This window comes from Callithrix jacchus, chromosome 20 (genome assembly GCF_049354715.1).
Source record: "Callithrix jacchus isolate 240 chromosome 20, calJac240_pri, whole genome shotgun sequence".
Classification (NCBI taxonomy): Eukaryota; Metazoa; Chordata; class Mammalia; order Primates; family Cebidae; genus Callithrix; species Callithrix jacchus.
Genome location: NC_133521.1, coordinates 26,636,782 through 26,659,960, shown reverse-complemented (window position 1 = coordinate 26,659,960; position 23,179 = coordinate 26,636,782). Strand labels below are relative to the sequence as shown.

Here is a 23,179-nt window from a genome sequence, read left to right as displayed (position 1 = left end):
GGCGCTCTTACCTGGATGTAGTCCACCGAATCTCCGAGGGCCTTGAATGCTGTGTACATGACCTCGCGCTTGCCTCCCCACTTCTGCATGATGCACGAGAAGGTGCTGGCCCGCACCACATCCTGCACACGGTCCATGCCCTCTCGCAGGCTGGCCTCTGTCTCACCCTCGCCCACCTCATGGTAGTTGCTGCGCCACACAAAGAAGCCGGCCTTCTCGGTGCCACCCAGCACCTCATGGAAGATGTCCAGCATGTAGGCGTCCTCCTGGCGGTTGCCGTCCACCACCATGACCACCTTGAGGTCAGGGAAGGAGATGCGCTGGGCCGAGCGCAGGCACTTGCGCAGGTAGTCAGGGTCCTCCTGGTATGCGGCGATGCACAGTGCCACCGAGCCCCGCCGTGGGGAGGGCAGCTTCAGGGCCTGGCCAGCCCGCCGCATGCGCCGGTGCTCCAGGAAGGCAAACAGGCTCTGAATGAGCAGGTGCAGGCCCAGGATGGCACCGTACAGGCCGAAGGACAGGTAGTGCTTTTCCGTGTGGATGAACTGGTAGCCTGTCACATAGGCTGCCAGGATGCCACCCAGCACTGCCAGGGCAAACAGGCTAGTGCCCACCACACGCAGGGCTGTCGTCAGCTGTACCGGCATCTGGCGGGAGAAGGCAGGAGATGGAGGGTCAGGAAGGAGGCAGCATTTCCAGTCTGTGGGAGCATTGGCATTCTCTACTACTAGTGGGAATGACCTACTAATCAAAACCGTTACCGCTTACTGAGCATGACTAAGACTTGGTAGACTCAGGAGCCGGACTACTGGAGTTCAGATCCCAGCTCTGCCACTTGCTGTCTGTGCCTCCTTAGTCACGCCAACTGTAAAATGTGGGTTGCAGGACTAACCTCACAGCATCTTTCAGAGTTAAATGGGCGACACATACAAAGCCTTCAGAGTAGCACTGATTATTGTCTGACAAGCCAGGGCTCAGAGGGTTATGTGATACCTGGCTGGTGGGTGGCAGCAGTGGGCTCTACCTGACCCAAAGTGCTGAAGAGGTAAGCGTCAGGAGGTTAAGCCTGAGGCACTCTGGGCACGTGAGGGTCAGGGAGGCAGCCAGTGGCCTAAGAGCTTCCTCCGACCTCCTGGAGAGGATATTCACCAGTAAAGCACAGCCACCAATAAGACTCAAGAAGAAAGTGCAGGAGGAAAAGAAACAGCAAACAAAGGGGCATGGGGTTGGGGGGGGGGAAGCAGCAGCTTCCCTTTCTCAAGACAGCATTAGAGAGAGAAACTTTCCCTTTGTTCTCCGCTTTCTCACCTTCTACTTGCGAGGCAGGAAAGAAAGGGAAAGCAGTGGGAGAAGCAGAGCAGGAAATGCGAGCTGGGGAGTGGACAGCCTCCTAGAGCCCAGTGCTAAAGGGCACACAGGGAGCAGCAGCCGCCACTGCAGAAGCCTCCACGGTGGCTGCCTGGGCGTCCCATCCGCTTGGTCCTAGTGCCCGTGCAGCATGCATCTCCGTGCTTGTCCCCCTGCCCAGCCAACTCCTGGAAACAATATCCAGCTTCCATCTTCAACTAAGTCAGGGCCCCTACCATCTGCCCTGTTGCAAACAGCTTTATTTTATAAGAGCCCAGGACGTGGCATCAGAGAATTGGGTTTAAGTGCTTGTGCTTCCTGGCTGTCTGACCTTGCCCCAGTTCTCTGAGACTTGGTCTCCCCATAGCACAATGGTAGTTCTACTGGTTTCTTCCTTCATGTCTCAGGTAAATCATTTCCTGAAAAATGGAAACACAGCCCTGATGAGCTACCCTAGTGGTGAGGCCGACTGTGGTTTCCTCCAGAGCAGGTGGGTAGAGGGATGTGAGGGAGGGGAAAGAAGAGGTAACAAGGATGGCTGCCCACCCTCCCATTCTGAGGCACCCCATCCCCTCTCTGCCACCTGCCTGATCTAGAGAACCCCATGTTCATTCAGTTCTACAGACAATGATGCCTCACTTCCAAGCTTGCTCCAACTCTAGGTCTGGAGCCCCCAAAGCACGCACTTTGCTGACGGGACCCCTCTCACATAGAAGGAACAGGAACACACAGTCACCGCCTAAGTCTACCTGAGACTCAGGCACCAGCAGCCTTCCAGCAGCTTTGGCCAGGAAAGAGCTGTTGGCAGCCTTGCCTCTCCAGGAAGCGCGGCCTCTGGGCGCTCTGCCCCACCGTCCTGAGAGCCCACCGGGTGCTTCCCTCACAGGACTCAGCCCTCCCTGTTCCCACCCTTCTGCTCGCGTCTGTGGCCCAGGAGTCCCCAGGCCTGCATCCGCAGCCCAGGAGCGCCCCCATTCCCCTCCGGAGCTTACATGCTGAAGGGGTGCGACAGCCCCCTGCCTGACTGCGCTCTGGGCAGGGGAAGAGGGCGCCAAGGCCAGCCTGGCAACCTGGGCGCTGGCGCCCCGCCTCGGTGCAGTGCCGAAGGCGGAGCCCACCAGGTTAAAGCAGCAGAGAATGAACTCACCACGCTTCTTGTCCCCGCTCGAGCCTTGCCTCTTGGCAAAGGCGGCACCGGCCACACCCACGTGCCGGTTTCCCACGACCCAACCAGGAAGAAACCGAAAACCCAAGGAATCCCAATCGGACCAGGCCCTACTCTTCTTCCAGGAACCCCAGCTACCTTGGCAAAGTGTGCCTGTAGACAAAGGCGCATCTCCGATGTCGTCGGCCCTCTCCTTCCCTAGGCGGGACCCCTCCCCCGCAGGAATCGGAGGCATTACCCGGGTTACTCCACCTACGCCCAAATAGAGGCCCCCAAAACGTCCCGCAGCCGGATACCCCACGTGCAGTCAGGGGCTGGTGCAGGCTTTGGTCAAGGTCTTTCTGCCTAGCCCGGGGGCGGGGGGCTGTGTCACTCCCAAGCCGGCAGAGGCCCGGGGTGATCCTACAGCCTGGACCGCCGCCTCCTCATGCCCTTAGCTCCTCCACGGGAGCCCAGACCAGGCAAACTAACACGCACTCGGCTTTCAAGGGCACAAGGTTGGGGGCGCTCTTAAGTCCAGCTCCTGGGACGACGCAAGGAGAACCCCCAGCCAAAGACGCACGCGTCTCCATCCAGCCTCGGAAACTTTGAGGGGCTGCTGGTGTGTAGCGTCTCTCCCGCTGACAGGTGCGCCCCTCGGCACGGCCACACGCAGCGGCAGGGAAACTTGTGCGCCCAGCGGGGCTCCTCCTCTAGTGCCCGGCCACCCTCCTGGTCCCTCTGAGCCGGCCAGGGAAGGGGAGCCCAGTCCCCCGGACACGTGCTGCCGCGGCCCAGCCGACCCGCAGGAACCTGGGCGCCTGGTACCTTAGTGCCCGGACAGGTGCGAACCCCCGGGAGGTCGTGGAAGGTGCCAGGGAGGGTTACCCCAACCAGCCAGGAGCCCCGCACCGGCGTCCACCTCCTAATTCATTCACAAAACAGGAGCCGCCAGGGAGGAAGGAGGCGAGGCTGAAGGAGAGGATGCAGGAAGAAAGGGAGGAGGGGTCAGTGGGGAGGGGGCTGCGGGAACGGCCGCCGCGAAGCCTGGGGCTGCCACCGCCCCCAGCCCGCCTCCCTGCGCCGGACGCTGCGCCTGCAGGGCTGGGAGCTGGAGGGGTGCGGGGGGGGCTCAGCGAGAGGCACCCTTGGCGTCCTGCGCGCCTCGGCCCCGGCGCAGCCCTGCGCGGCCCGCCCCTCCTGGGTGCCGGCCGGCTTGTGCTCACCGTGCCGCCGGCGGCCGCGCTCCGGAGCTCAGCAGGCCCGCGGCGGCTCCATGCCCCTCCTCCTGCTCCGCTCCGCGCCGCCGCGCGCTCCGACTGCTGGCGGCCCCGCAGAGCCGCCCTTAAGTACCCCGCGCGTGCCCGCCAGGGGAGGCGCCTCCCCCGGCCCTGGGGCCGGGAAAGTTGACCAGAGTGGGAGGGCCCCCAAGGGCGCACCCCGGACCTTGCGCGGTCCCAGGGAGCGCTACTGGCAGGCGTTCGGCGAGTCCCGCGTGTACGCGGCTCCTGCGGCTCGCAAGACTCGCAGCCCCGGCGCCCTCGCGGAAGCTGGGTTCCCTGAGTGGGGCCGAAGGCCGCGTGGCTCCGCACTCGCCCCGGGGCCAGCTGTCCAGGCGAGGCGGTCATTGGGCTCAACCTAGAACCTGAAGCGTCATTAACTTTCCAGATACCACGCAGGGACTTCCAAAATTGTTACTCTCCCTCCCCGCCCCCACGCCCCGCTTTCTAACCGCAAAACCTACTCACCCTGCAAGGAAGGCGAGCTGAGAGCACTTACCCCGACTTCTGCACGCGAAGGTACAGTTCACTGTCTAGGGGGCTCCCTAAAACCAAGGCAGCAGAACCTTCCTGCTGGCAAGAAAGAGGCGCGGAAGAGAAGAATTATCAAATATAAAAAGGCTGGTCAAAGAAGGTGTTAACAATTGTGACAGCTTAGCTTTGAATTCCGCAGTGGGGCGCTGATGACTTTAAGGCGGTCTGCAAAAGCTGCACATGGTTTTTCAGGAACCTTGGAGGTTCCGGTGACTTAAAGCCAAAACAATTCCACCTCTTCTTTTCACACCTTTATTTCCGACATCCAGGACCTCCTAAATTCCCAACTGACCTTATCGCCAGTAGCTTCCAGATCCCCAAAAGACAGTGTGCTACACTCGGGTAAGGAGAGACTAAGTGAGTTGGGGTGCGGTGGGATGGGGTGAGATCGAGGAGGGGAGGGGAGCTGTTAACAGACAAGAAGTTTAGAACCAGCTGAAGGCGCTGAGTTTTTACATCTCAGAAAAACTTGAAATTATAATTAATAACTAATTTTAAAAAAATGAGTTTACCTGTCTACCAAATACACCTGATATAATTTCTATCACTTCTTCCCAAGCTGCAACAAATTTATAGGCACCTGAGTTGTACTCTATAAACCGCTCCTCTCAGAAGTTTTAGGGGCTCAGGGACTTGCCTGCCCACAGTCACTCAGTCTGGGCCACAGAGCTCACACCTCAGTCCCCAAAGGCAAGTAAAGATCCGGGGCACACCTACTCCACACAGTCCCCTCTTGCATTATAGGCCAGGCACAGTGGCTAACACCTGTAGTCCCAGCACTTTGGGAGGCTGAAGATGGAGGATTACTTGAGGCCAGGAGTTAGAGACTAGCATGGGCGACAAAGTGAGACCCCACCCAATTTCTATAAAAATTAAAATTAAAAAATTAACCAGGGCCAGGCACAGTGGCTCATGCCTGTAATCCCAACACTCTGGGAGGCCAAGGCAAGTGGATCACGAGGTCAAGTTTGAGATTGGCCTGGCCAATATGATGAAACCCTGTCTCTACTAAAAATACAAAAATTAGGCCAGGCGTGGTGGCTCACGCCTATAATCCCAGCACTTTGGGAGGCCAAGGAGGGTGGATCAGGAGATCAAGAGATGGATACCATCCTGGTCAACGAGGTGAAACCCCGTCTCTACTAAAAATACAAAAATTAGCTGGGCATGGTGGTGCGCGCCTGTAGTCCCAGCTACTCAGGAGGCTGAGGCAGAAGAATTGCTTGAACCCAGAAGGCGGAGGTTGAGGTGAGCCAAGATCGTGCCATTGCACTCCAGTCTGAGCAACAACAGCGAAACTCCATCTCAAAAAAAATAAATAAATAAAAATAAAAATACAAAAATTGGCCTAGCATAGTGGCTCACGCCTGTAATCCAAGCACTTTGGAGGCCAAGGCAGGCAGATCACCTGAGGTCAGGAGTTCAAGACCAGCCTGACCAACATGGTGAAACCCCGTCTATGAAAAAAAAATTACAAAAATTAGCTGTGGCACGTGCCTTAGTCCCACTTAGGAGGCTGAGGCAGGAGAATCACTTGAACCTGGGAGGCAGAGGTTGCAGTGAGCCAAGATTGCGCCACTGCACTCCAGCCTGGGTGACAAAGCAAGATTCCATCTTAAAAAAAACAAATTACCCAGGCCTGTGGAGTTTGCCTGTAGTCCCAGCTACCAGGGAGGCCAAGGCAGGAGAATTGTTTGAACCCACGAGGTCAAGGCTGCAGTGAGCTATGATCGCACCACTGCACTCCAGCCTGGGTGATAGAACAAGACCTTGTCTCAAAAACAAACTCCTGGACTCAAACAGCCCTTCCGCCTCAGCCTCCCTAGTAGCTGGTCCTATAGGCATGCTGTCCAGACCAGGTGAGAATGTGTTTTGAACTTCAGATGGCCTGAGGGGCCCTACCAAAGCCATTCCTACTTACACAAAGACTGAGAAGAAGCCTTAGATTGGTGGAGGGGAGGGCTCTAGAGTCTGCCAATAAGCCGTCTTCATTCCAGAAATTGGGTTGTTAGGTGGACTGATAGGAAGTTAAGAGACTGGCTGAGGGTAAGCACTCAGTAAGTATTAGTCACTCAACCAGAAAGCAGCAGTGTTTTCCCATGGTCAGGGTTCTACATGCCCATCTCTCCACAGCACTCAGTGACAGCAAGTTCAAGGATCAGTGTTTGAATAAAAGAAAAATGCCAGGTCGGGCGCGGTGGCTTAAGCCTGTAATCCCAGCACTTTGGGAGGCCGAGGCGGGTGGAACACGAGGTCAAGAGATCGAGACCATCCTGGTCAACATGGTGAAACCCCGTCTCTACTAAAAATACAAAAAATTAGCTGGGCATGGTGGCGTGTGCCTGTAATCCCAGCTACTCAGGAGGCTGAGGCAGGAGAATTGCCTGAACCCAGGAGGCGGAGGTTGCGGTGAGCCGAGATCACGCCATTGCACTCCAGCCTGGGTAACAAGAGCGAAACTCTGTCTCAAGAAAAAAAGAAAAAAGAAAACTGCCTGGCCAGGCACAGTGGCTCACGCCTGTAATCCCAGCACTTTGGGATACTGAGGTGGGTAGATACCTGAGTTCAGGAGTTTGAGATGAGCCTGGTCAACATGGTAAAACCCTGTCTCTATTAAAAGCACAAAAATTGTGCTGGAGGTGGTGGCAGGCACTGCCTGAAGTCCCAGCTACTCAGGAGGCTGAGGTAAGAGAATCACTTGAACCCGGGAGGCAGAGGTTGCAGTGAGTCAAGATCATGCCACTGCACTCCAGCAGTCTCCAAAAAACAAAAAAGAAAGGAAAGAAAAATGCCTTGTCTATCTTGCATTATGAACCCTGGAGCCCTGGGCTACCTCCTCCACATCCAGAGGCATCACAGACCCCTGGAGTTGCTGCAGACCATGATCTCTCTGATCCTTCCTCCTGCCCAGATATACAATCTGCAACTTTTTTTTTTTTTTAAGATGGGGTTTCACCATGTTGGTCAGGCTGGTCTTGAACTCCCGACCTCGGGTGATCCGCCTGCCTTGGCCTCTACAGTGCTTGCATTACAGGCATGAGCCACCAAGCCTGGCCAATCTGCAACATTTTACATCAGAGAAATCGAGGGGGGCTGAGGCAGGGGCAAAAATGAGTCCATCAGCCTGGTGGAGAGCAAATGCTCCATTTAGAGACTCATCTCCCTGTGGAGGGAGGGCCCTGTGTGGCCAGATGCTAGGTTGTCAAGAAATCCAGATCTTGTATGTGAAATCTCCTAATTTTTTTAAGCATTGGTAATTAATTCAAATGTTGAAGGAAACACACACACACACACACACACTCCGTAGGCCAGACATAATGTGTCTGAGTCATAACCAGCCAACTGGTTGCTTGTAAGTGACCTGTTTAGAAGCCCCAAGGAATGGAGCAGCCAGTTTGGAAGGGTCCCTTCTGCCCTCACTCAGCAGCAACATGAATTCTCTGGGTGCAAGTTTGTTTCCCTGGGGCTGGGCCAGGATCATCTCATGCCTAGTTAGTTTCTTAGACTTCAACTGTGTCCCAAGATTTATTGCCTTTCTCACGCTGCCAGCTCCACAGTTTTCCAGGTGGTGGGGTTGGTTCAGCACAGCCTCACTAGTCCATTAAAACCTCCTAAACCAATAGTGGGTCCAGAGAGAACCTCATGAGAACAACAGACACCCTGCCCGTACCAATTAATTGGCTTTGCCCCCTAAATGGCCTCCCCTAGGGAGCACTTTCTCTTTTTCTGATCTGCAGGGCCAGGGACCTGGTGTTATCAGGCAGATAAGAGAGTCTTTACCTTTGTGGCAGTCTGTGCCAGGGAGGATTTGCCGGTAATTAGCATCCAGTTTGTGGTGCCCTATTTGCATTCATCCCTTCATGGGGAGGTGGAGAAGGGTTTCTTTAAGGGGCTGTTACAATCAAGCTGGAGTTTATCTCTGCTTACCACTGGGGATTTAGAAATAGAGCTAATTCCACACCCAATCACTTAAAAACGTGAATTCAGATGTTGCTGAATTGGCTTTTTCACAGGTTCCAGAGGATAAGCCTTCCTATTTGGCTCAGTAGTAGAAGATTCACGTTGTACTTCAACACTCATTTAACAAATGCTGAAGGCCTGCTCTGAAGAGACAACAGTGCTTTGGCACCCAGAGATCTCGGGCTGGTCCCTGCCATCTAGAAAGTTACCCATTTTGAAGACAAATATGCTTGAGAGTACAAGTGTAAACTGTACACGACAGTTTATAATCAAATGTTGATGAGAGAATCCACGTGAAGAGTTTGAGGATTTCAGGAGAGGTCTCTGAGCTGGAACGGGCTTGGCAGAGTTTCATGGGGAACTTGAGCTGCTATATAGAAAGAAAACAGCATTCTAGGTAGGAAGGATAGCTTAAGTACAAGGCCAGGTATAAGAATGGAGGACATGTGTTTAGACGACAGCAGGAGAGGCCAGGGTGGAAGAAGAAATCTACACAAAAGAACTTCTACCAGCCTGACCAACATGGTGAAACCCTGTCTCTACTAGAAATACAAAAATTAGCCAGTCATGGTGATACGTGCCTGTAATCCCAGCTACTCAGGAGGCTGAGGCATGAGAATCACTTGATCCTGGGAGGCGGAGGTTGCAGTAAGCCGAGATCACACCACTGTACTCCAGCCTGGTGACAGAGCGAGACTGCCCCCCCCCAAAAAAAAGTTGGGGGCTGGGCGCAGTGGCTCACACCTGTAATCCCAGCACTTGGGGAGTCCAAGGTGGGTAGATCATGTGGTCAGGAGATTGAGACTATCCTGGCTAACACAGTGAAACCCCATCTCTATTAAAAATACAAAAATTAGCCGGGTGTGGTGGCATGCGCCTGTAGTCCCAGCTACTCGGAAGGCTGAGGCACAAGAATCACTTGAACCCTGCAGGCAGAGTTTGCAGTGAGCCGAGATTGAGGCACTGCACTCCAGCCTGGGTGACAGAGTAAGACTCCATCTAAAAAAAAAAAAAGGAACTTCCAGCAGGGCCTACTGTATAGGAAGTGCCTGGTACCCTCTCTTGCTGCTGTGAGGAGGAGGATGCTAGGGCTGAGTGGAGGACCTGGAGTGATCCAATAAGGAGTTTGGCTTGTATCCAGGAGGTTATGGAGAATTACCAAACATGTCTGAGCAAGATAGGAGTAGACTGCAAGTACTGTTTGGGGAAGGTTGGGCTGGCAGCATTTGGGGGTAAGAACTAGGAATGGAGCATGGGAGATCTGTTAGGAGGCAGATGGAACAATAAAAGGCCAAGGAGAAGTTGCGATGAGAAGTGTGGGTGCTGCCTTCTGGAGGTGGAGGTGAGGGCAGGCAGTGACAAGGACTAATCCTAAAATGAGTGCCTGGCGCGCCAGGACTAATCCTTCAACACTGGAGGCATAATCAAGAGAAACAGACTCTATAGTGTGGAGAGTTCAAGGGGCCTTTCTCAAAGCTTTGGTGGGTTGGAGGTAACTGAAACTGGCAGTTCCACAGAGATTTCACCTTTCGATGAAATTTCAAATCCAAACTCACGAAATCCTCAAATATCTTGCACCTGTAGGAGTCTGCCATGCAATCTTTCTGTCATCACTGGTGCCGGAAGCTGCAGAGCAACCTTACCAGCACCCAGGTGCTCCATCGTCTCACTGTTCTGCTCCGCCATCTCCTAGTGAGTGGCTTGAGTAGGGGAGGCGGGAGGAAGGGCATCTGAGCTCTATAGGCTGCCCCTTCACCGTCTGCCCTTACGCTTCACTGCTCCTCCCTGGCATCCAGCCCATCAATTTCAGCAAAGCAAAACAGAATGGAGGATGGCAGCCAAGCTGCCGAGGCTGCCTCCAGTCCTCCAGACTTTATCCCCATCCACTTTCCCTGGGCTGACCACCATGAAAACCTCTTGAAACTAAAGAGGGTGAACTGAAAATGGCTCCTGAATAGTAGCAGGTTATGTTCCCCCAGCTGACCAAACAGGGCTTTCTTTTCAAGGCGGCTTTAGCTGCAATACTAGTTAATACATAATTCAAAGTGGAAAGTGTATGCCTTGACTACAGCAAGACAGCTACTACCAAACAAAGTTATCCTTTCATAACTTTCCCCTCTTACTGACACTGTAATCAGGACCATTTCCAGGTGCTATGTTTGAAGGAGGCTTAAGGACTTTCCTGTGCTGCTGTTAGAATGGTTCATTTTTAACTCCAGTCTCTCTATCCTTTAATGAAAGAATCGGTTTCATTTCAAATTAAGGGGCCTCTGCTCTGCTGGAGGCAAAGCAGTCAGCTCCTGCTATGGGGCTAGGTTCTTTTATGCTGGCTTGAAGGTCAGGATTAGGAGGGGCACACTAGAGCCATAACTGAATATCACATCAGACCTGGAGATGCTTTTCTCAGAATCCTAAACAGAAAAAGCTCTTCCCAGCCATCTTTCTTTTCTCTCCCTCCCCTAGACAAGTGTAGAAAAAAAAAATCCAGAAGGCAATTTTCAACACTTACCTTTTTGGTGGAATATTGTGCAGCTACTAAAAAATCTGTTCATGAGGACAATGCAGGAATACTCCGGACACCTATGATGCAGTGTTAAGTAATGCACAGGAGACAAAACTGTTATGTATTCATGCCTACATTGGTGGTGGTGGTTTCTCTGAAATCGTATGAATTAGGCTGGCCATGGTGGCTCCGGTCTGTAATCCCAGCAGTTTGGGAGGCCGAGGCGGGCAGATCACGAGATCAAGAGATCAACACCATCCTGGCCAACATGCTGAAACCTGGTCTCTACTAAAAATACAAAAATTAGCTGGGCGTGGTGGCACAAGCCTGTAGTCCCAGCTACTCTGGAGGCTGGGGCAGGAGAATTGTTTTAACCCAGGAGGCAGAAGTTGCAGTGAACCAAGATTGTGCCACTGCACTCCAGCCTGGTGACAAAGCATGTCTCTTGCCTAAAAAAAAAAAAAAAGAAATAAATTAAATGAAAGTTGCCAGGAAGAAAAAAAAAAAAAGAAAAAGAAATTGTATAAATTAAAGGCAGGTGAGAAGTTCACCCAACTATAAAGGTCAGGTTTGATCATTAAGATCAGGTTTAAGCTGGGTGGGGTGGCCGACACCTATTATCCCAGCACTTTGGAAGACTGAGGCAGGAGAATCACTTGAACCTGGGAGGCAGAGGTTGCGGTAAGCCAAGATCGTGCCATTGCACACCAGCCTGGGCAACAAGAGTGAAACTCCATCTAAAAAAAAAAAAAATCGGCTGGGTGCAGTGGCTCATGCCTTTAATCCCAGCACTTTGGGAGGTTGGGGCGGTCAGACAACCTGAGGTCACGAGTTCAAGACCAGCCTGGCCAACATCATGAAACCCCATCTCTACTAAAAATACAAAAAATTAGCCAGGCATGGTGGCGGGAGTCTGTAATCCCAGCTCCCCGGGAGCTTGAGGCAGGAGAATTGCTTGAACCCAGGAGGCGGACGTTGCAGTGAGCCAAGATCACACCATTGCTCCCCAGCCTGGGCAACAAGAGCAAAACCTCTTCTCAAAAAAAAAGTCAGGTTTAGCCAGGCGCGGTGGTTCACACCTGTAATCCCAGCACTCTGGGAGGCTGAGGCGGGTGGATCACAAGGTCAAGAGATCGAGACTATCCTGGTCAACATGGTGAAACCCCATCTGTACTAAAAATACAAAAAATTAGCTGGGCATGGTGGTGCACGCCTGTAATCCCAGCTACTCAGGAGGCTGAGGCAGGAGAATTGCCTGAACCCAGGAGGCAGAGGTTGCGGTGAGCCTAGATCGCACCATTGCACTCCAGCCTGGATAACAAGAGCGAAACTCCGTCTCAAAAAAATAAAAATAAAATAAAATAAAATCAGGTTTAATAATATATTAATAGGCCTGATATGATATTACAATCAGGTGGTAGAACAATGGATTTTTTTCTCTGAAATTTCTATTAATAAGTAAAACAATTTTGTATTAAAAAGGTATTTTAAGGCCAGGTACAGTGGCATGTGCCTATAGTCCCAGGTACTTAGGAGGCTGAAGTGGGAGGATTGCTTAAGTCCAGTAGTTTGAGACCAGCCTGGACAACATAGAGAGACCCTATGTTGTAAAAAATACTGAAGATAGGCGGGCCGCGGTGACTTACGCCTGTAATCCTAGCACTTTGGGAGGCCGCGGTGGGCAGATCACGAGGTTAGGAAATCAAGACCATCCTGGCTAACGTGGTGAAACCCTGTGTCTACTAAAAATACGAAAAAAAAAATTAGCCAGCCATGGTGGTATGCACCTGTAGTCCCAGCTACTCAGGAGGCTGAGGCAAGAGAATCACTTGAGCCTGGGAGGCGGAGGTTGCAGTGAGCTGAGATCATGCCACTGCACTCCAGCCTAGGTGACACTGTCTCAAAAAAAAAAAAAAAAGAACATAAATTCTGAGTTTACAGGACTTCCTTATAAGCTGGGAACAGGGTGGGGTGCAGTCTCTATCATACATGGATTCATGTGAAAAAGGTTTGACAACCTCAGTTTACAATGAAAGCAGTAAATAAAACAGGAGGGCCAGGGTTTAGGATTTGTGGTAGCCAAAACTGGAGTGATTTCCTTTATTTAAATTCCTCCTCCTGTTTCTTTGAGAGAATTTAGCAGGGAAAGGCGGGGTCTGCAGAACTGTGCCAGCTCCTCTGGCACCTTTCAGGGAATTACAAAAAGGCATGTGGTTTGGCTGGCACACCCTAGCTGGGACAGCCCACACTCACCTCACCTCCTCATTGAGGACCACAGCGTCCTGGGCAAGGAGGGGAGGCACAGGCTAAATCCAGCTCTAGGATTCCCCTAGTAGGAGGCTTTTCCCTGAAGAAAGGATTTCCAAGCCTGGTGATGTCAGCAATGTCCTCCTACCCAGGAAAGTCCCAGGGAGAGGTTCTCTCCTTTGGGTGTTGTAAGCCTACTCCCACACAAGGGTCTAGAGCACACATAGGTATAGTTACGTGACACAAAATGGACACACAAGTGCACACACACTTTCCCAGATTGGTGGAACACGATCCCTGTCTACACTCTAGGTAACCTTGTTCCAAATTTGTTTGGCTCTTGCTATGATAACATCAACCACAATTCTTCTTTTTTTTTTTTTCAGTCTTGCTCTGCTGCCCAGGCTGGAGTGCAGTGATGCTATCACAGCTCACTGCAGCTTTGACCTCTTGGTCTCAAGCGATCCTCCCACCTCAGCCTCCTGAGTAACTGGGACTACAGGTGCACAACACCACACCTGGCTAATTAAAAATATATATTTTTAGTAGCCAGGTGCAGTGGCTCACGCCGGTAATCCCAGCATTTTGGGAGGCTGAGCCATGAGAATCGCTTGAACCTGGGAGGCAGAGGTTGCAGTGAGCCGAGATTGTACACTGCAGTCCAGCCTGGGTGACAGAGTGAGACACTGTCTGAAAAACAAAAACAAAAAAAACTTAACAAGGGACTAATGAGCTGCCAGAAGGAACAAAATAAAAGAAGGAAAGATGTGAATTTAATCTGGAAATTAGGAAGGAGAGCCAGGGAGAAACAGAGGAACAAGATCCAATGGACAAGGCGAGTCCCCACGTCTCTCCAACGAACCTGGAATTAGATTTCAGCAACCATTTTGTTCACTAAGTTGCTGTCTGCTTTTTTTTTTCCCAGGAGAACTGGCAAAAACCCAGCTGGTCCTAGTCTGTGGAAGTACAGAGCTGTCAAAACACCTTGGATTCACTTTGTTTTCTAAAGGACAGAACTTCTGCTCTGTGGGGGGCTTTCCCTACCCAAAGGATGGGGATGGGTAGTCTCTAGAGGCTCATGAGGGGTCTGAGCTGCTCTCTTTTGGGGAATGGAGTCCCCATTACTCTCTCTCACATCACCCTGGTCTTGGCCACAGAGAAAAACCCACAACTTAGCGCCTTGTCCTTTGAAATCTCGGATCAGCAAAAACCTCAGTCTTTGAAACCTGAGCATTCCCATTCTCTTCTCTTCATAGACAGCCTAATTTCAGGCTGGCCTTTCTCTAGGATTAATATGGTCGCCAGTTTTGAAGTTTTGAAGGTGGTGTGTGGTCCAATAAATGTATGTGTGGGTGTTGGGGATGAGGGTGGCTCTAGAGACTCTGGAAGTGCAGAGCAGGCTGCTTTGTTCTCCCCAGCACCAGGTGGCTACCTGTGCGTGTGATGAGACATTAGAAAAACCCCACCTAGGAGCTCTTCTGAGCTGGCCCCTGCTGTTAAGGTAGACGGTAAAGTAAAACCTGACATCATTTAATAAACCACTTAAAGGCCCAGGAGCTTTCCTAGTTCTCCAGAAGAGAGGTGCTCCAGTCCCTCCGCTCCAGCACCACACCCGCTCTGCAAAGCACTCTCCCCTGAAATCAACTCTATGCTGGAGTTAGGGACTGGCCAACTGGTTGGCTTTCTATTTGCAAGAATGGACTTCTCTGGAACTTATTTTTCCCTTCTCCAGAGGGCCATTAGCTCAGCTTCTTTTTCCTCTCTCAAGGAATGACATGGGAATAGAGCTATTACCGTATTTATGCTTTGAGCTTCTAGCAAGGAATAACCGTTAAAAATGATATACTGTAGGCTACGGACAGTGGCTCATGCCTGTAATCCCAGTATTTTGGGAGGTCAAGGTGGATGGATCTCTTGAGGTCGGGAGTTCAAGACCAGCCTGGCCAACATGGTGAAACCTCATGTCTACTAAAAATACAAAAATTAGCTGGGTGTGGTGGCATGTGCCTGTAGTCCCAGCTACTCAGGGGGCTGAGGAAGGATAATGACTTGAACCCGGGAAGTGGAGGTTGCAGTGAGCCAAGATCGAGCCACTGAACTCCAACCTGGTGACAGAGTGAGTGAGACTACATCTCAAAAAAAAAAAAAATTTAGCTGGATGTTGTGGCATGTGCCTGTAATCCCAGCTACTTGAGAGGCTGAAGCAGGAGAACTGCTTGAACCAGGAGTCGGAGGTTGCAGTGAGCCAAGATCGCATCACTGCAGTCTAATCTACGTGACAGAGTGAGACCCTGTCTCAAGAAAAAGCAATATAAAAAACAAAAATAATATGCTGTTATTCTGAGAATGACATCTGAAAACTGAAGTCCTGCTTATAGGAAATGAATGGGAAAGCAACAACCTTCAAAGAAGAAGACATTTCTGGAGTTCATGGGAAGACTTGCTACATTTTCTTTTTTTTTTTTTGAGATGGAGTTTCACTGTTGTTACCCAGACTGGAGTGCAATGGCACGATCTCGGCTCACCGCAACCTCTGCCTTCTGGGTTCAAGCAATTCTCCTGCCTCAGCCTCCCGAGTAGCTGGGACTACAGGCGTGCACCATCATGCCCAGCTAATTTTTGTATTTTTAGTAGAGACAGGGTTTCACCTTGTTGACCAGGATGGTCTTGATCTCTTGACCTCGTGATCCACCCGCCTCGGCCTCCCAAAGTGCTGGGATCATAGGCATGAGCCACCGTGCCCGGCCAACTTGCTACAATTTCTACATTACACACTTGCCACATGGCTTTCTGCCTCCTCTGCTCCCAGGAAGGCAGTCTTAAATGTTTGCTATTTTGGCCACCCTACAAAAGAAGCCTTTCCATAAGCAACTTACCAAAGCTGCCAAAGTGCAGGAGCAGGTGGGCTGGGGAGCTTTAACACACCACCTCTCCAGCTTCTGGGCAAACTATAAGGTCAAACACAAGAGGTATAATAAACCTTGGTGTCTGAGGTTGTTTTTGTGGTTGCTTTCCCAGAGATGGTTTTGCTATGTTGCCCAGGCTGGCATTGAACTCCTGGGCTCACATGATCCTCTGCCTAGGCCTCCTGAGTAGCTAGGGTTACAAACCATCATGCCTGGCTTGAGGTTGGGTTTTGATGTACTAGGACACTATTTTGAGGCTACTTGGGCTAAAGCTTAACTTGACATAGATGTTCCATTTAAACAAGCAGGGAATCACTTTTTTGTGTGTGTGACAGAGTTCTGCTCTGTTACCCAGGCTGGAGTGCAGTGACACAATCTCGGCTCACTGCAACCTCCACCTCCTGGGCTCAAGTGATTCTCTTGCCTCAGCCTCCCAAATACCTGGGACTGCAGGTTTGTGTCACCACACCCGGCTAATTTTTATATTTTTAGTAGAGATGGGGTTTCACCATGTTGGCCAGGCTGGTCTTGAACTCCAGACCTCAAAGAGATCCATCTGCCTCAGCCTCCCAAAGTGCTGGGATTACAGGCATGACTGCTGCACAGGAACCACTTTCTTTATCCCCACTTACACTAAGAACAGATTGTAACAATTTGGAAATCTAGTATCTACGTATTGGGAGCAGCAAGCATGAAGGGAAAAAGCACAGCCTTTGGAGCCAGACTGCTTGGATCCAGTACTGGTTTGGCTCCTTCTTATTGGCTATGTAATCTGAGGCGAGTAATTAGCCTTGTGTGTGCCTCAGTTTTGCTATTTGGACAACAGGGTCATAGTAATACCTATCTCACAGGCCCAGTGTGAGGTTTGAAGGGATTAATATGTGTCAAGTGCACAGAAGAGCATAATAAGCTCTTTAGAGTGTTAACTATAATCGTGATCTTGACATACAGTGATGCAGAGGTACAACCGTTCAACCTGGGCTTTCCAGATAAACCCCGTACTTTAAGGGGCAATCAGATCTTATGTCTTGAGTCTGGTTTAGGAAGTATAGTCATCATTCTAGGGACATTCAAACACCATGAGAAGGTATACTCTATACACTAAGGGCAGAGTCTCAAAGATGAGAAACCTCTTTTAAATAGACTGCAGGGGCTCAGGATTTCTCTCCCAAATGAGTAATTGTAAGCCCCTAACTAGTAATTATAAGCCCCTAATTAGTATTTGCAGCTGGAACATGGCTGCTGGTGGGTGTAACTTGCAAAGCATATTAGCGTGTCCCTGTTGGTGGTTTTGGTTCACAGAAAACTCCAGCCTTGAAGATTTCCTAGTCCTGAATTATTTAGAGAATGCTATCAACACTGCTTTGAGACTGAACTTGCATTTCATGGGTGTTAAAGCAAAGTCAGCTGAGGGTGGGGGAATGTAGATGGGTATAAACATTTTGGGGGACCTTTTGGTACTAACATTTGAAATGGTTATACTCTTTTGATCTAACACTCCAACCTCTTAAGACCTATTGCATAGAAACATTTCGGTATGCAAAGTTATATCTGGGAATCACTGAAAAACCACTGAAAATTAGAAACAAGTCAACCGAATCATCAATAAACAAATTCATAAGCTGCAGTTTACCCAAACAATGGAAGACAGGCTATCATCACAAAGGAGGAGATCTGAGTACTGATGTGAGTGTCCAAGGTACATGACTCAGAAAAAATGTGGAACACTCTTTGTGGTAATAAAATATGGTAATAAATAAAGATCTAGAGGGATTTTGCACCAGTTTGTCAGTGGCAATCTTAGGTAGGAGCTGTGGTGAGATTGTGGGAGTTTTTCTTTCTTTGGAAATACAGTATCTATTGGGTAGCAGCAAAGCACAGTGCTAAGAAGCACAGCCTCTGGAGCTAGACTACCTGGGTCCCAATACTGTTTTGGCTACTTCTTACTGGTTATGTAATCTGGGCAAGTAATTCACCTCTTGTGTGCCTCAGTTTTCCCATCCACAGACAGGGTAATAGTAAGACCTTTCTCAGAGTGTGAGAGTTAAGGGAATTAATATGTATCAAGCTGGGCACAGTGGTTCATGCCTGTAATCCCAGCACTTTGGGAGGCTGAAGCAGGTGGATCTTTTGAGTCCAGGAGTACAAGACCAGCCTGGGCAACATGGCAAAACCCTGTCTCTACTAAAAATACAAAAATTAGCTGGGCATGGTAGCACACCCCTGTAGTCTTAGCTATTAGGGAGGCCGAGGCAGGAGAATTGCTTGAACCCGGGAGGCAAAGGTTGCAGTGAACCAAGATTGAACCAGTGTACTCCAGCCTGGACAACAGAAAAGACTCTGTCTAAAAAAAAAAAAAAAAAAAAAATTTAGCTGGGTGAGGTGGTGTATGCCTGTAGTTCCAGCTACTCAGAGGCTGAGGTGGGAGGATCACCTGAGCCTGGGAAGTGGAGGTTTCAGTGAGCTGTGATTGTGCCACTGCACTCCAGCCTAGGCGACAGAGACCGTTTGCAAAAAAAAAAAAAAAATACCAGGCACAGTGGCTCATGCCTATAATCCCAGCACTTTGGGAGGCCGAGGTGGGAGGATCTCATGAGGTCAGGAGATCGAGACCATCCTGGGCAACATGGGGAAACCCTGTCTCTACTGAAAAAAAAAAAAAAAAATTAGCTGGGCATGGTGGCGCGTGCTTGTAATCCCAGCTACTCGGGAGGCAGAGGCAGGAGAATCGCTGGAACCCAGGAGGTGGAGGTTGCAGTAAGCCAACATCATGCCACTACACTCCAGCCTGGTGACAGAGAGAGACTTTGTCTCAAAAAAAAAAAAAAAAAAGGGCCAAGTGCACATATTACAAACTATTACCAATTACATATACATTAAACTTGTTTGAATTCGCATCACAGATCATCTGAAATTGTACACAAATACATACAGCAGCTGGGGCACTGTACCTGCAGGCTGTATACCACTCCTTAGACTGGAGGGCAGAGGGCCAGCATGGGGAAGGCGGTAGGTAGCTCTGAGCATGTGTCAGTGGCGCTCAAATGCCTTCTTGGTGGGACCCATGTGTTGGGGTTCATGTGTATATGTGAGTACCTGAGTTTGCATCTCATACTGTACTCTGCTTGAAAGGCTTTTGCTTCTATACTCACTTTGGGGGCAAGAAGCTTCATTGTATTCAACAGATGTTCAAAACATTTCATGAAGGGTCTTCCGATGTAGTAAACAGGCTCCTGGCTGCGACCCAGCAGACTTGGAGCCAAATCCCACCAAGGGAGGATGCCAAGACCTGGCTCCCTGTTCTTCAAGGTTGTTGTAAGAATCAGACAAGCTTCTGGATGGAAAATGACTTTCCAAACTAAAGGAAACACAAACACTGATCTTGCAACTCTGTGTTCCAAAGAACTGCAGAGGGCACTCTGGGGGAGGGGCACAAAAACGGAGGCCTGGTAGTGTGGGGCTGCTGACTCCCTAGAAGAACTGGGGAGGGACAACAGAGGATGATGCCTACAATGATGAAGTTTCAGCCTTCCAGGGCCGATGGTGGGGTCTGCATTCCCTCCTCACCTTCCCAGCCTGTGCAGAGGGTGCTGAGCCCAGCCTGAGCTCTGCCTGCAGGGAAGAGGCAGCACCGGGTACTGTAAGAAGCAACACAGGTTCCCAACCCCCAAGCGGTGATTCAGTTCCAACAGAGTGGAGCGTGGCAGGCAGAGGTGCCGCGCACTGCAGTGTAGCTGCAGAGCTTGCTGAGGACACAGCCAGGCCCTCTGAGGTAAAGGATGCCGCTGGGGGGAAGGGGGGTATTGGGGAAGAAGACCTCATGGTCAGGGAAATGTGGCACCTCTCACAGCTCCCGTTTCTGATTCTCTCCCTTTGCCAATCCAGCTGAGATTTTAGATTTCTGTGCAAAGACTGCAGAAGCTTATCTGGTTTTGTACAGGTCAGATGACCCATCTCTCGACTTATTGTTACCAATTGATCCACTTTCACACATTGTAGCCAGCCCTCCAATGCAGCAAACAGCCGGCGAGAGGCACAGAAAGGCAGGTGGCAGGCAGCACTTCATTCAGTCACCCTCACAGACAAAGAGACAGAGCAGGTGGATGGACCCAGGGCAGATCAACACACTTACTCTCCTCTTTTTGGGCCAATGAGGAGAAACGGCTGCTACCAGAGAAGAGGGGCTGAAACAATAGTCACCGAGGCCAAGTTGGGGGGTGGCATGAAAAGGGCTGGGCATCACTGCTTCCTTTTTTATAGAGGCAAAAAAACTGGCTGGGTTATGGTTATATGTATTTCTTTTATTTTTCCATTATGGGGACAGGGTCTCAACTCTATCGCCAAGGCTGGAGTGCAGTACTCCTGGACTCAAGCAATCCTCCTACCTCAGCACCCCAAGTAGTTAGGACTACAGGCATGCCACCAACACGCTTAGCTAATTTTTGTATTTTTTGTAGAGATGAAGTTTCAACATGTCGCCCAAGCTGGTCTTAAACTCCTAGGCTCAAGCGATCCACCCGCCTCTGCCTTCAAAGTGTTGGGATTATAGGCACATGCCACCGAACCTGGCTTATATTTCTTATTTTACAACATTTTATCATCTTGGCCTCAAAGCACTCTCCGTAAACAAGCTGAACAGGCTGCATGGCTGGGCACGGTGGCTCACGCCTGTAATCCCAGCACTTTGGCAGGCCAAGGTGGGCAGATCACTTGAAGTCAGGAGTTTGAGACCAGCTTGGGCAACATGGCAAAACGCTGTTTCTACTAAAAATACAAAAATTAGCCAGGTGTGTTGGCACACTCCTGTAATCCCAGCTATTCAGGAGGCTGAGGCAGGAGAATTGTTTGAACCTGGGAGGTGAAAGTGGCAGTGAGCTGAGACTGCACCACTACATTCTAGCCTGGGTGACAGAGTAAGACTCCATCTCAAAAAAAAAAGGAAGCTGCAGGTGATAAAAGGTCTGTGGGTGCCCTCCTCGTTCAAAGTGGCCCCTAAGTCTCAATGAGATCACCCACCTCACTGCCCCTCCACCTTCCTGTCATTCACTCTACTTGGACCACACTGCCTGCCGCCCTCTCTCCTGAGACCTGCTGTCACCTCTGGGCCTTGGCACTTGCTGTTCCCATTACCTGGAAAGCTCTTCCCCCATTATTTTAGTACTCACTAATTTACCTCCTGATCCTTACTCAAATACTGACTTCTGGGCAAGGCTACCTTTGGACAACAAATCTCAACTTACTGTTCCCACTCTCCTCCTTCCTGACTTTATTTTCTCCATCTTTTACCACTTGAAATTTTTTTTCCAAAAGCTGGAGTGCAGTGGCACTATCTCAGCTCATTGCAACCGCTGGGTTCAAGTGATTCTCCTGCCTCAGCCTCCCGAGTAGCTGTGATTACAGGCACATGCCACCACACCTGGCTAATTTTTGTATTTTTAGTAGAGATTGGGTTTTTGCCATGTTGGCCAGGCTTGTCTCGAACTCCTGACCTCAAGTGATCCACCTGCCTCAGCATCCCAAAGTGTTGGGATTATAGGGGTGAGCCATGGTGCCTGCCTCCACTTGACATTGTTTATCTTACTTGTTATCTGCCTCCCTCTATTGCCTCATAAGCTTATAGGTGCTAATAGGTGCTCGATACCTAATAGGCGCTCAATAAATTGTTGTCATTGCCTGTGGTTTGCTTTCCTACACCCTAGTCCCTGTGACACTGGCTCTTACATGGGGATGGGTGGGCAGAGCCATGGGAAAGCAAAGAAGTGGAGCGGGGGTGAACAAATGAAGCAAGGGTGGGTTACGGTGGCTCACACCTGTAATCCCAGCACTTTGGGAGGCTGAGACAGGTAGATGACCTGAGGTCAGAAGTTCAGGATCAGCCTGGCCAACATGGCAAAACCCTGTCTCTACTAAAAATAACAACAACAACAACAAAAATAGCCGGGTGTGCTGGCAGGCACCTGTAATCCCAGCTACTCGGGAGGCTGAGGCAGGAGAATTGCTTGAACCCAAGAGGAGGAGGTTGCAGTGAGCCAAGATCATGTCATTGCACCCCAGCTGGGGCGACAGAGCAAAACTCTGTCTTAAAAAAAAAAAAAAAAAAGAAATTGAAGCAAGGGATGTGGAGGAGATTGGGAAATTATGAGTGTGGAGAGATGATAAGGAGCAAAGCAAAAGTTAAGAGATTTCTGATGAAATAACAGAGAACTTAGAGAAGGGCAAGTTTGTGCCAAGGAGGAAGAAAACAAAGCAGAAAGGGGAAACTCTCCAGAATGTTCCGGAAGTCTAACCTGAAAAAGCAGTCCAAGCTTGGGCAGAAGCCTGGGGTCTGGCTGTAGCCACGAGTGGGGCCTCTGCGGTCTCTTGTGGCTGAGCCATCCCCTGTAATGCAAGGGGGTGGAGGATGGTGGGCCTGGGAAGAGGAGGAAGAACCTAGGAGAGGAAAAAGGAGAGGAGGAGGCACAGGGCCAAGCAGAAGGGTGAGTGAGTACCACAGAGGAGTCTAGGAGAGAGGCTGCTGGGCTGCAGAGGGTGCTGAAGGTGAGGGGCCAGAGGAGAGCCTCAGCAGGCCACGTGGAGGCAGCCCCAAAAGGGGTGGTGGGAGGCAGGAAGGTGATCTCTGAGGGAGAAGAGGAGGGTGGGGGTGGGAGGCAAGACACACCTCACAGGCTCCATGCAGGGAAGTGTTACTTTGTTTCCATGTATTTTGCTTTTGAGATTTTATTATTCTAAAGTTTTCACATTATTTTCCAAGGACTTGATATTCATACATACACACACACACACACACACACACACACACCCCTATATAATATAGAAAATCAGGAAAAATTTAATAATTTGGTCATGTTTAAGAGAATTATATTAGGGCCCAGTGTGGTGGCTCACAGCTATAAGCCCAGTGCTTTGGAAGGCTAATGAGGGAGGATTGCTTGAGGTCAGCAGTTCAAGACCAGCCTGGGTAACATAGCAATACCGCATCTCTACAAAAAGAATTAGCCAGGTGCAGTGGTGTACACCTGTGGTCCCAGCTACTTGGGATGCTTAGATGGGCAGATTGCTTGAGCCTAGGAGGTCAAGGCTGCAGTGAGCTATGATCATGCCATTTCACTCCAGCCTGGGTGACAAAGTGCAACCCTGTCTCTTTAAAAATGTAGGCCAGGCATGGTAGCTCATGCCTGTAATTCCAACACTTTAGGAAACTGAGGCAGGAAGACTGCTTGAGCCTAGGAGTTTGAGACAAGCCTGGGTAACATAGCGA

General features: G+C 50.4%; 1 protein-coding gene across 8 annotated transcripts in view; it reads right to left on the bottom strand.

The window, feature by feature from the left end:
* Positions 1-23,179, bottom strand: part of HAS3 (hyaluronan synthase 3) — a 33,736-nt gene that overhangs the window by 7,692 nt on the left and 2,865 nt on the right. Inside the window, exons 2-5 of one of the 8 annotated variants that reach the window (XM_078357580.1) lie at positions 4,271-4,341; positions 3,320-3,463; positions 1,679-1,766; positions 12-647 (exon numbers count right to left, since the gene is read on the bottom strand). In XM_078357580.1, the coding sequence (XP_078213706.1) occupies positions 12-647; positions 1,679-1,747 (705 nt within the window). In that variant the 5' untranslated portion in view covers positions 1,748-1,766; positions 3,320-3,463; positions 4,271-4,341. Of the gene's footprint in view, positions 1-11; positions 648-768; positions 880-1,678; positions 1,767-2,494; positions 2,680-3,319; positions 3,464-3,717; positions 3,813-4,270; positions 4,345-10,774; positions 10,846-23,179 lie in introns of those variants that run through there. The other 7 variants (XM_078357581.1, XM_078357582.1, XM_078357583.1 and 4 more) reach the window with 7 other exon arrangements.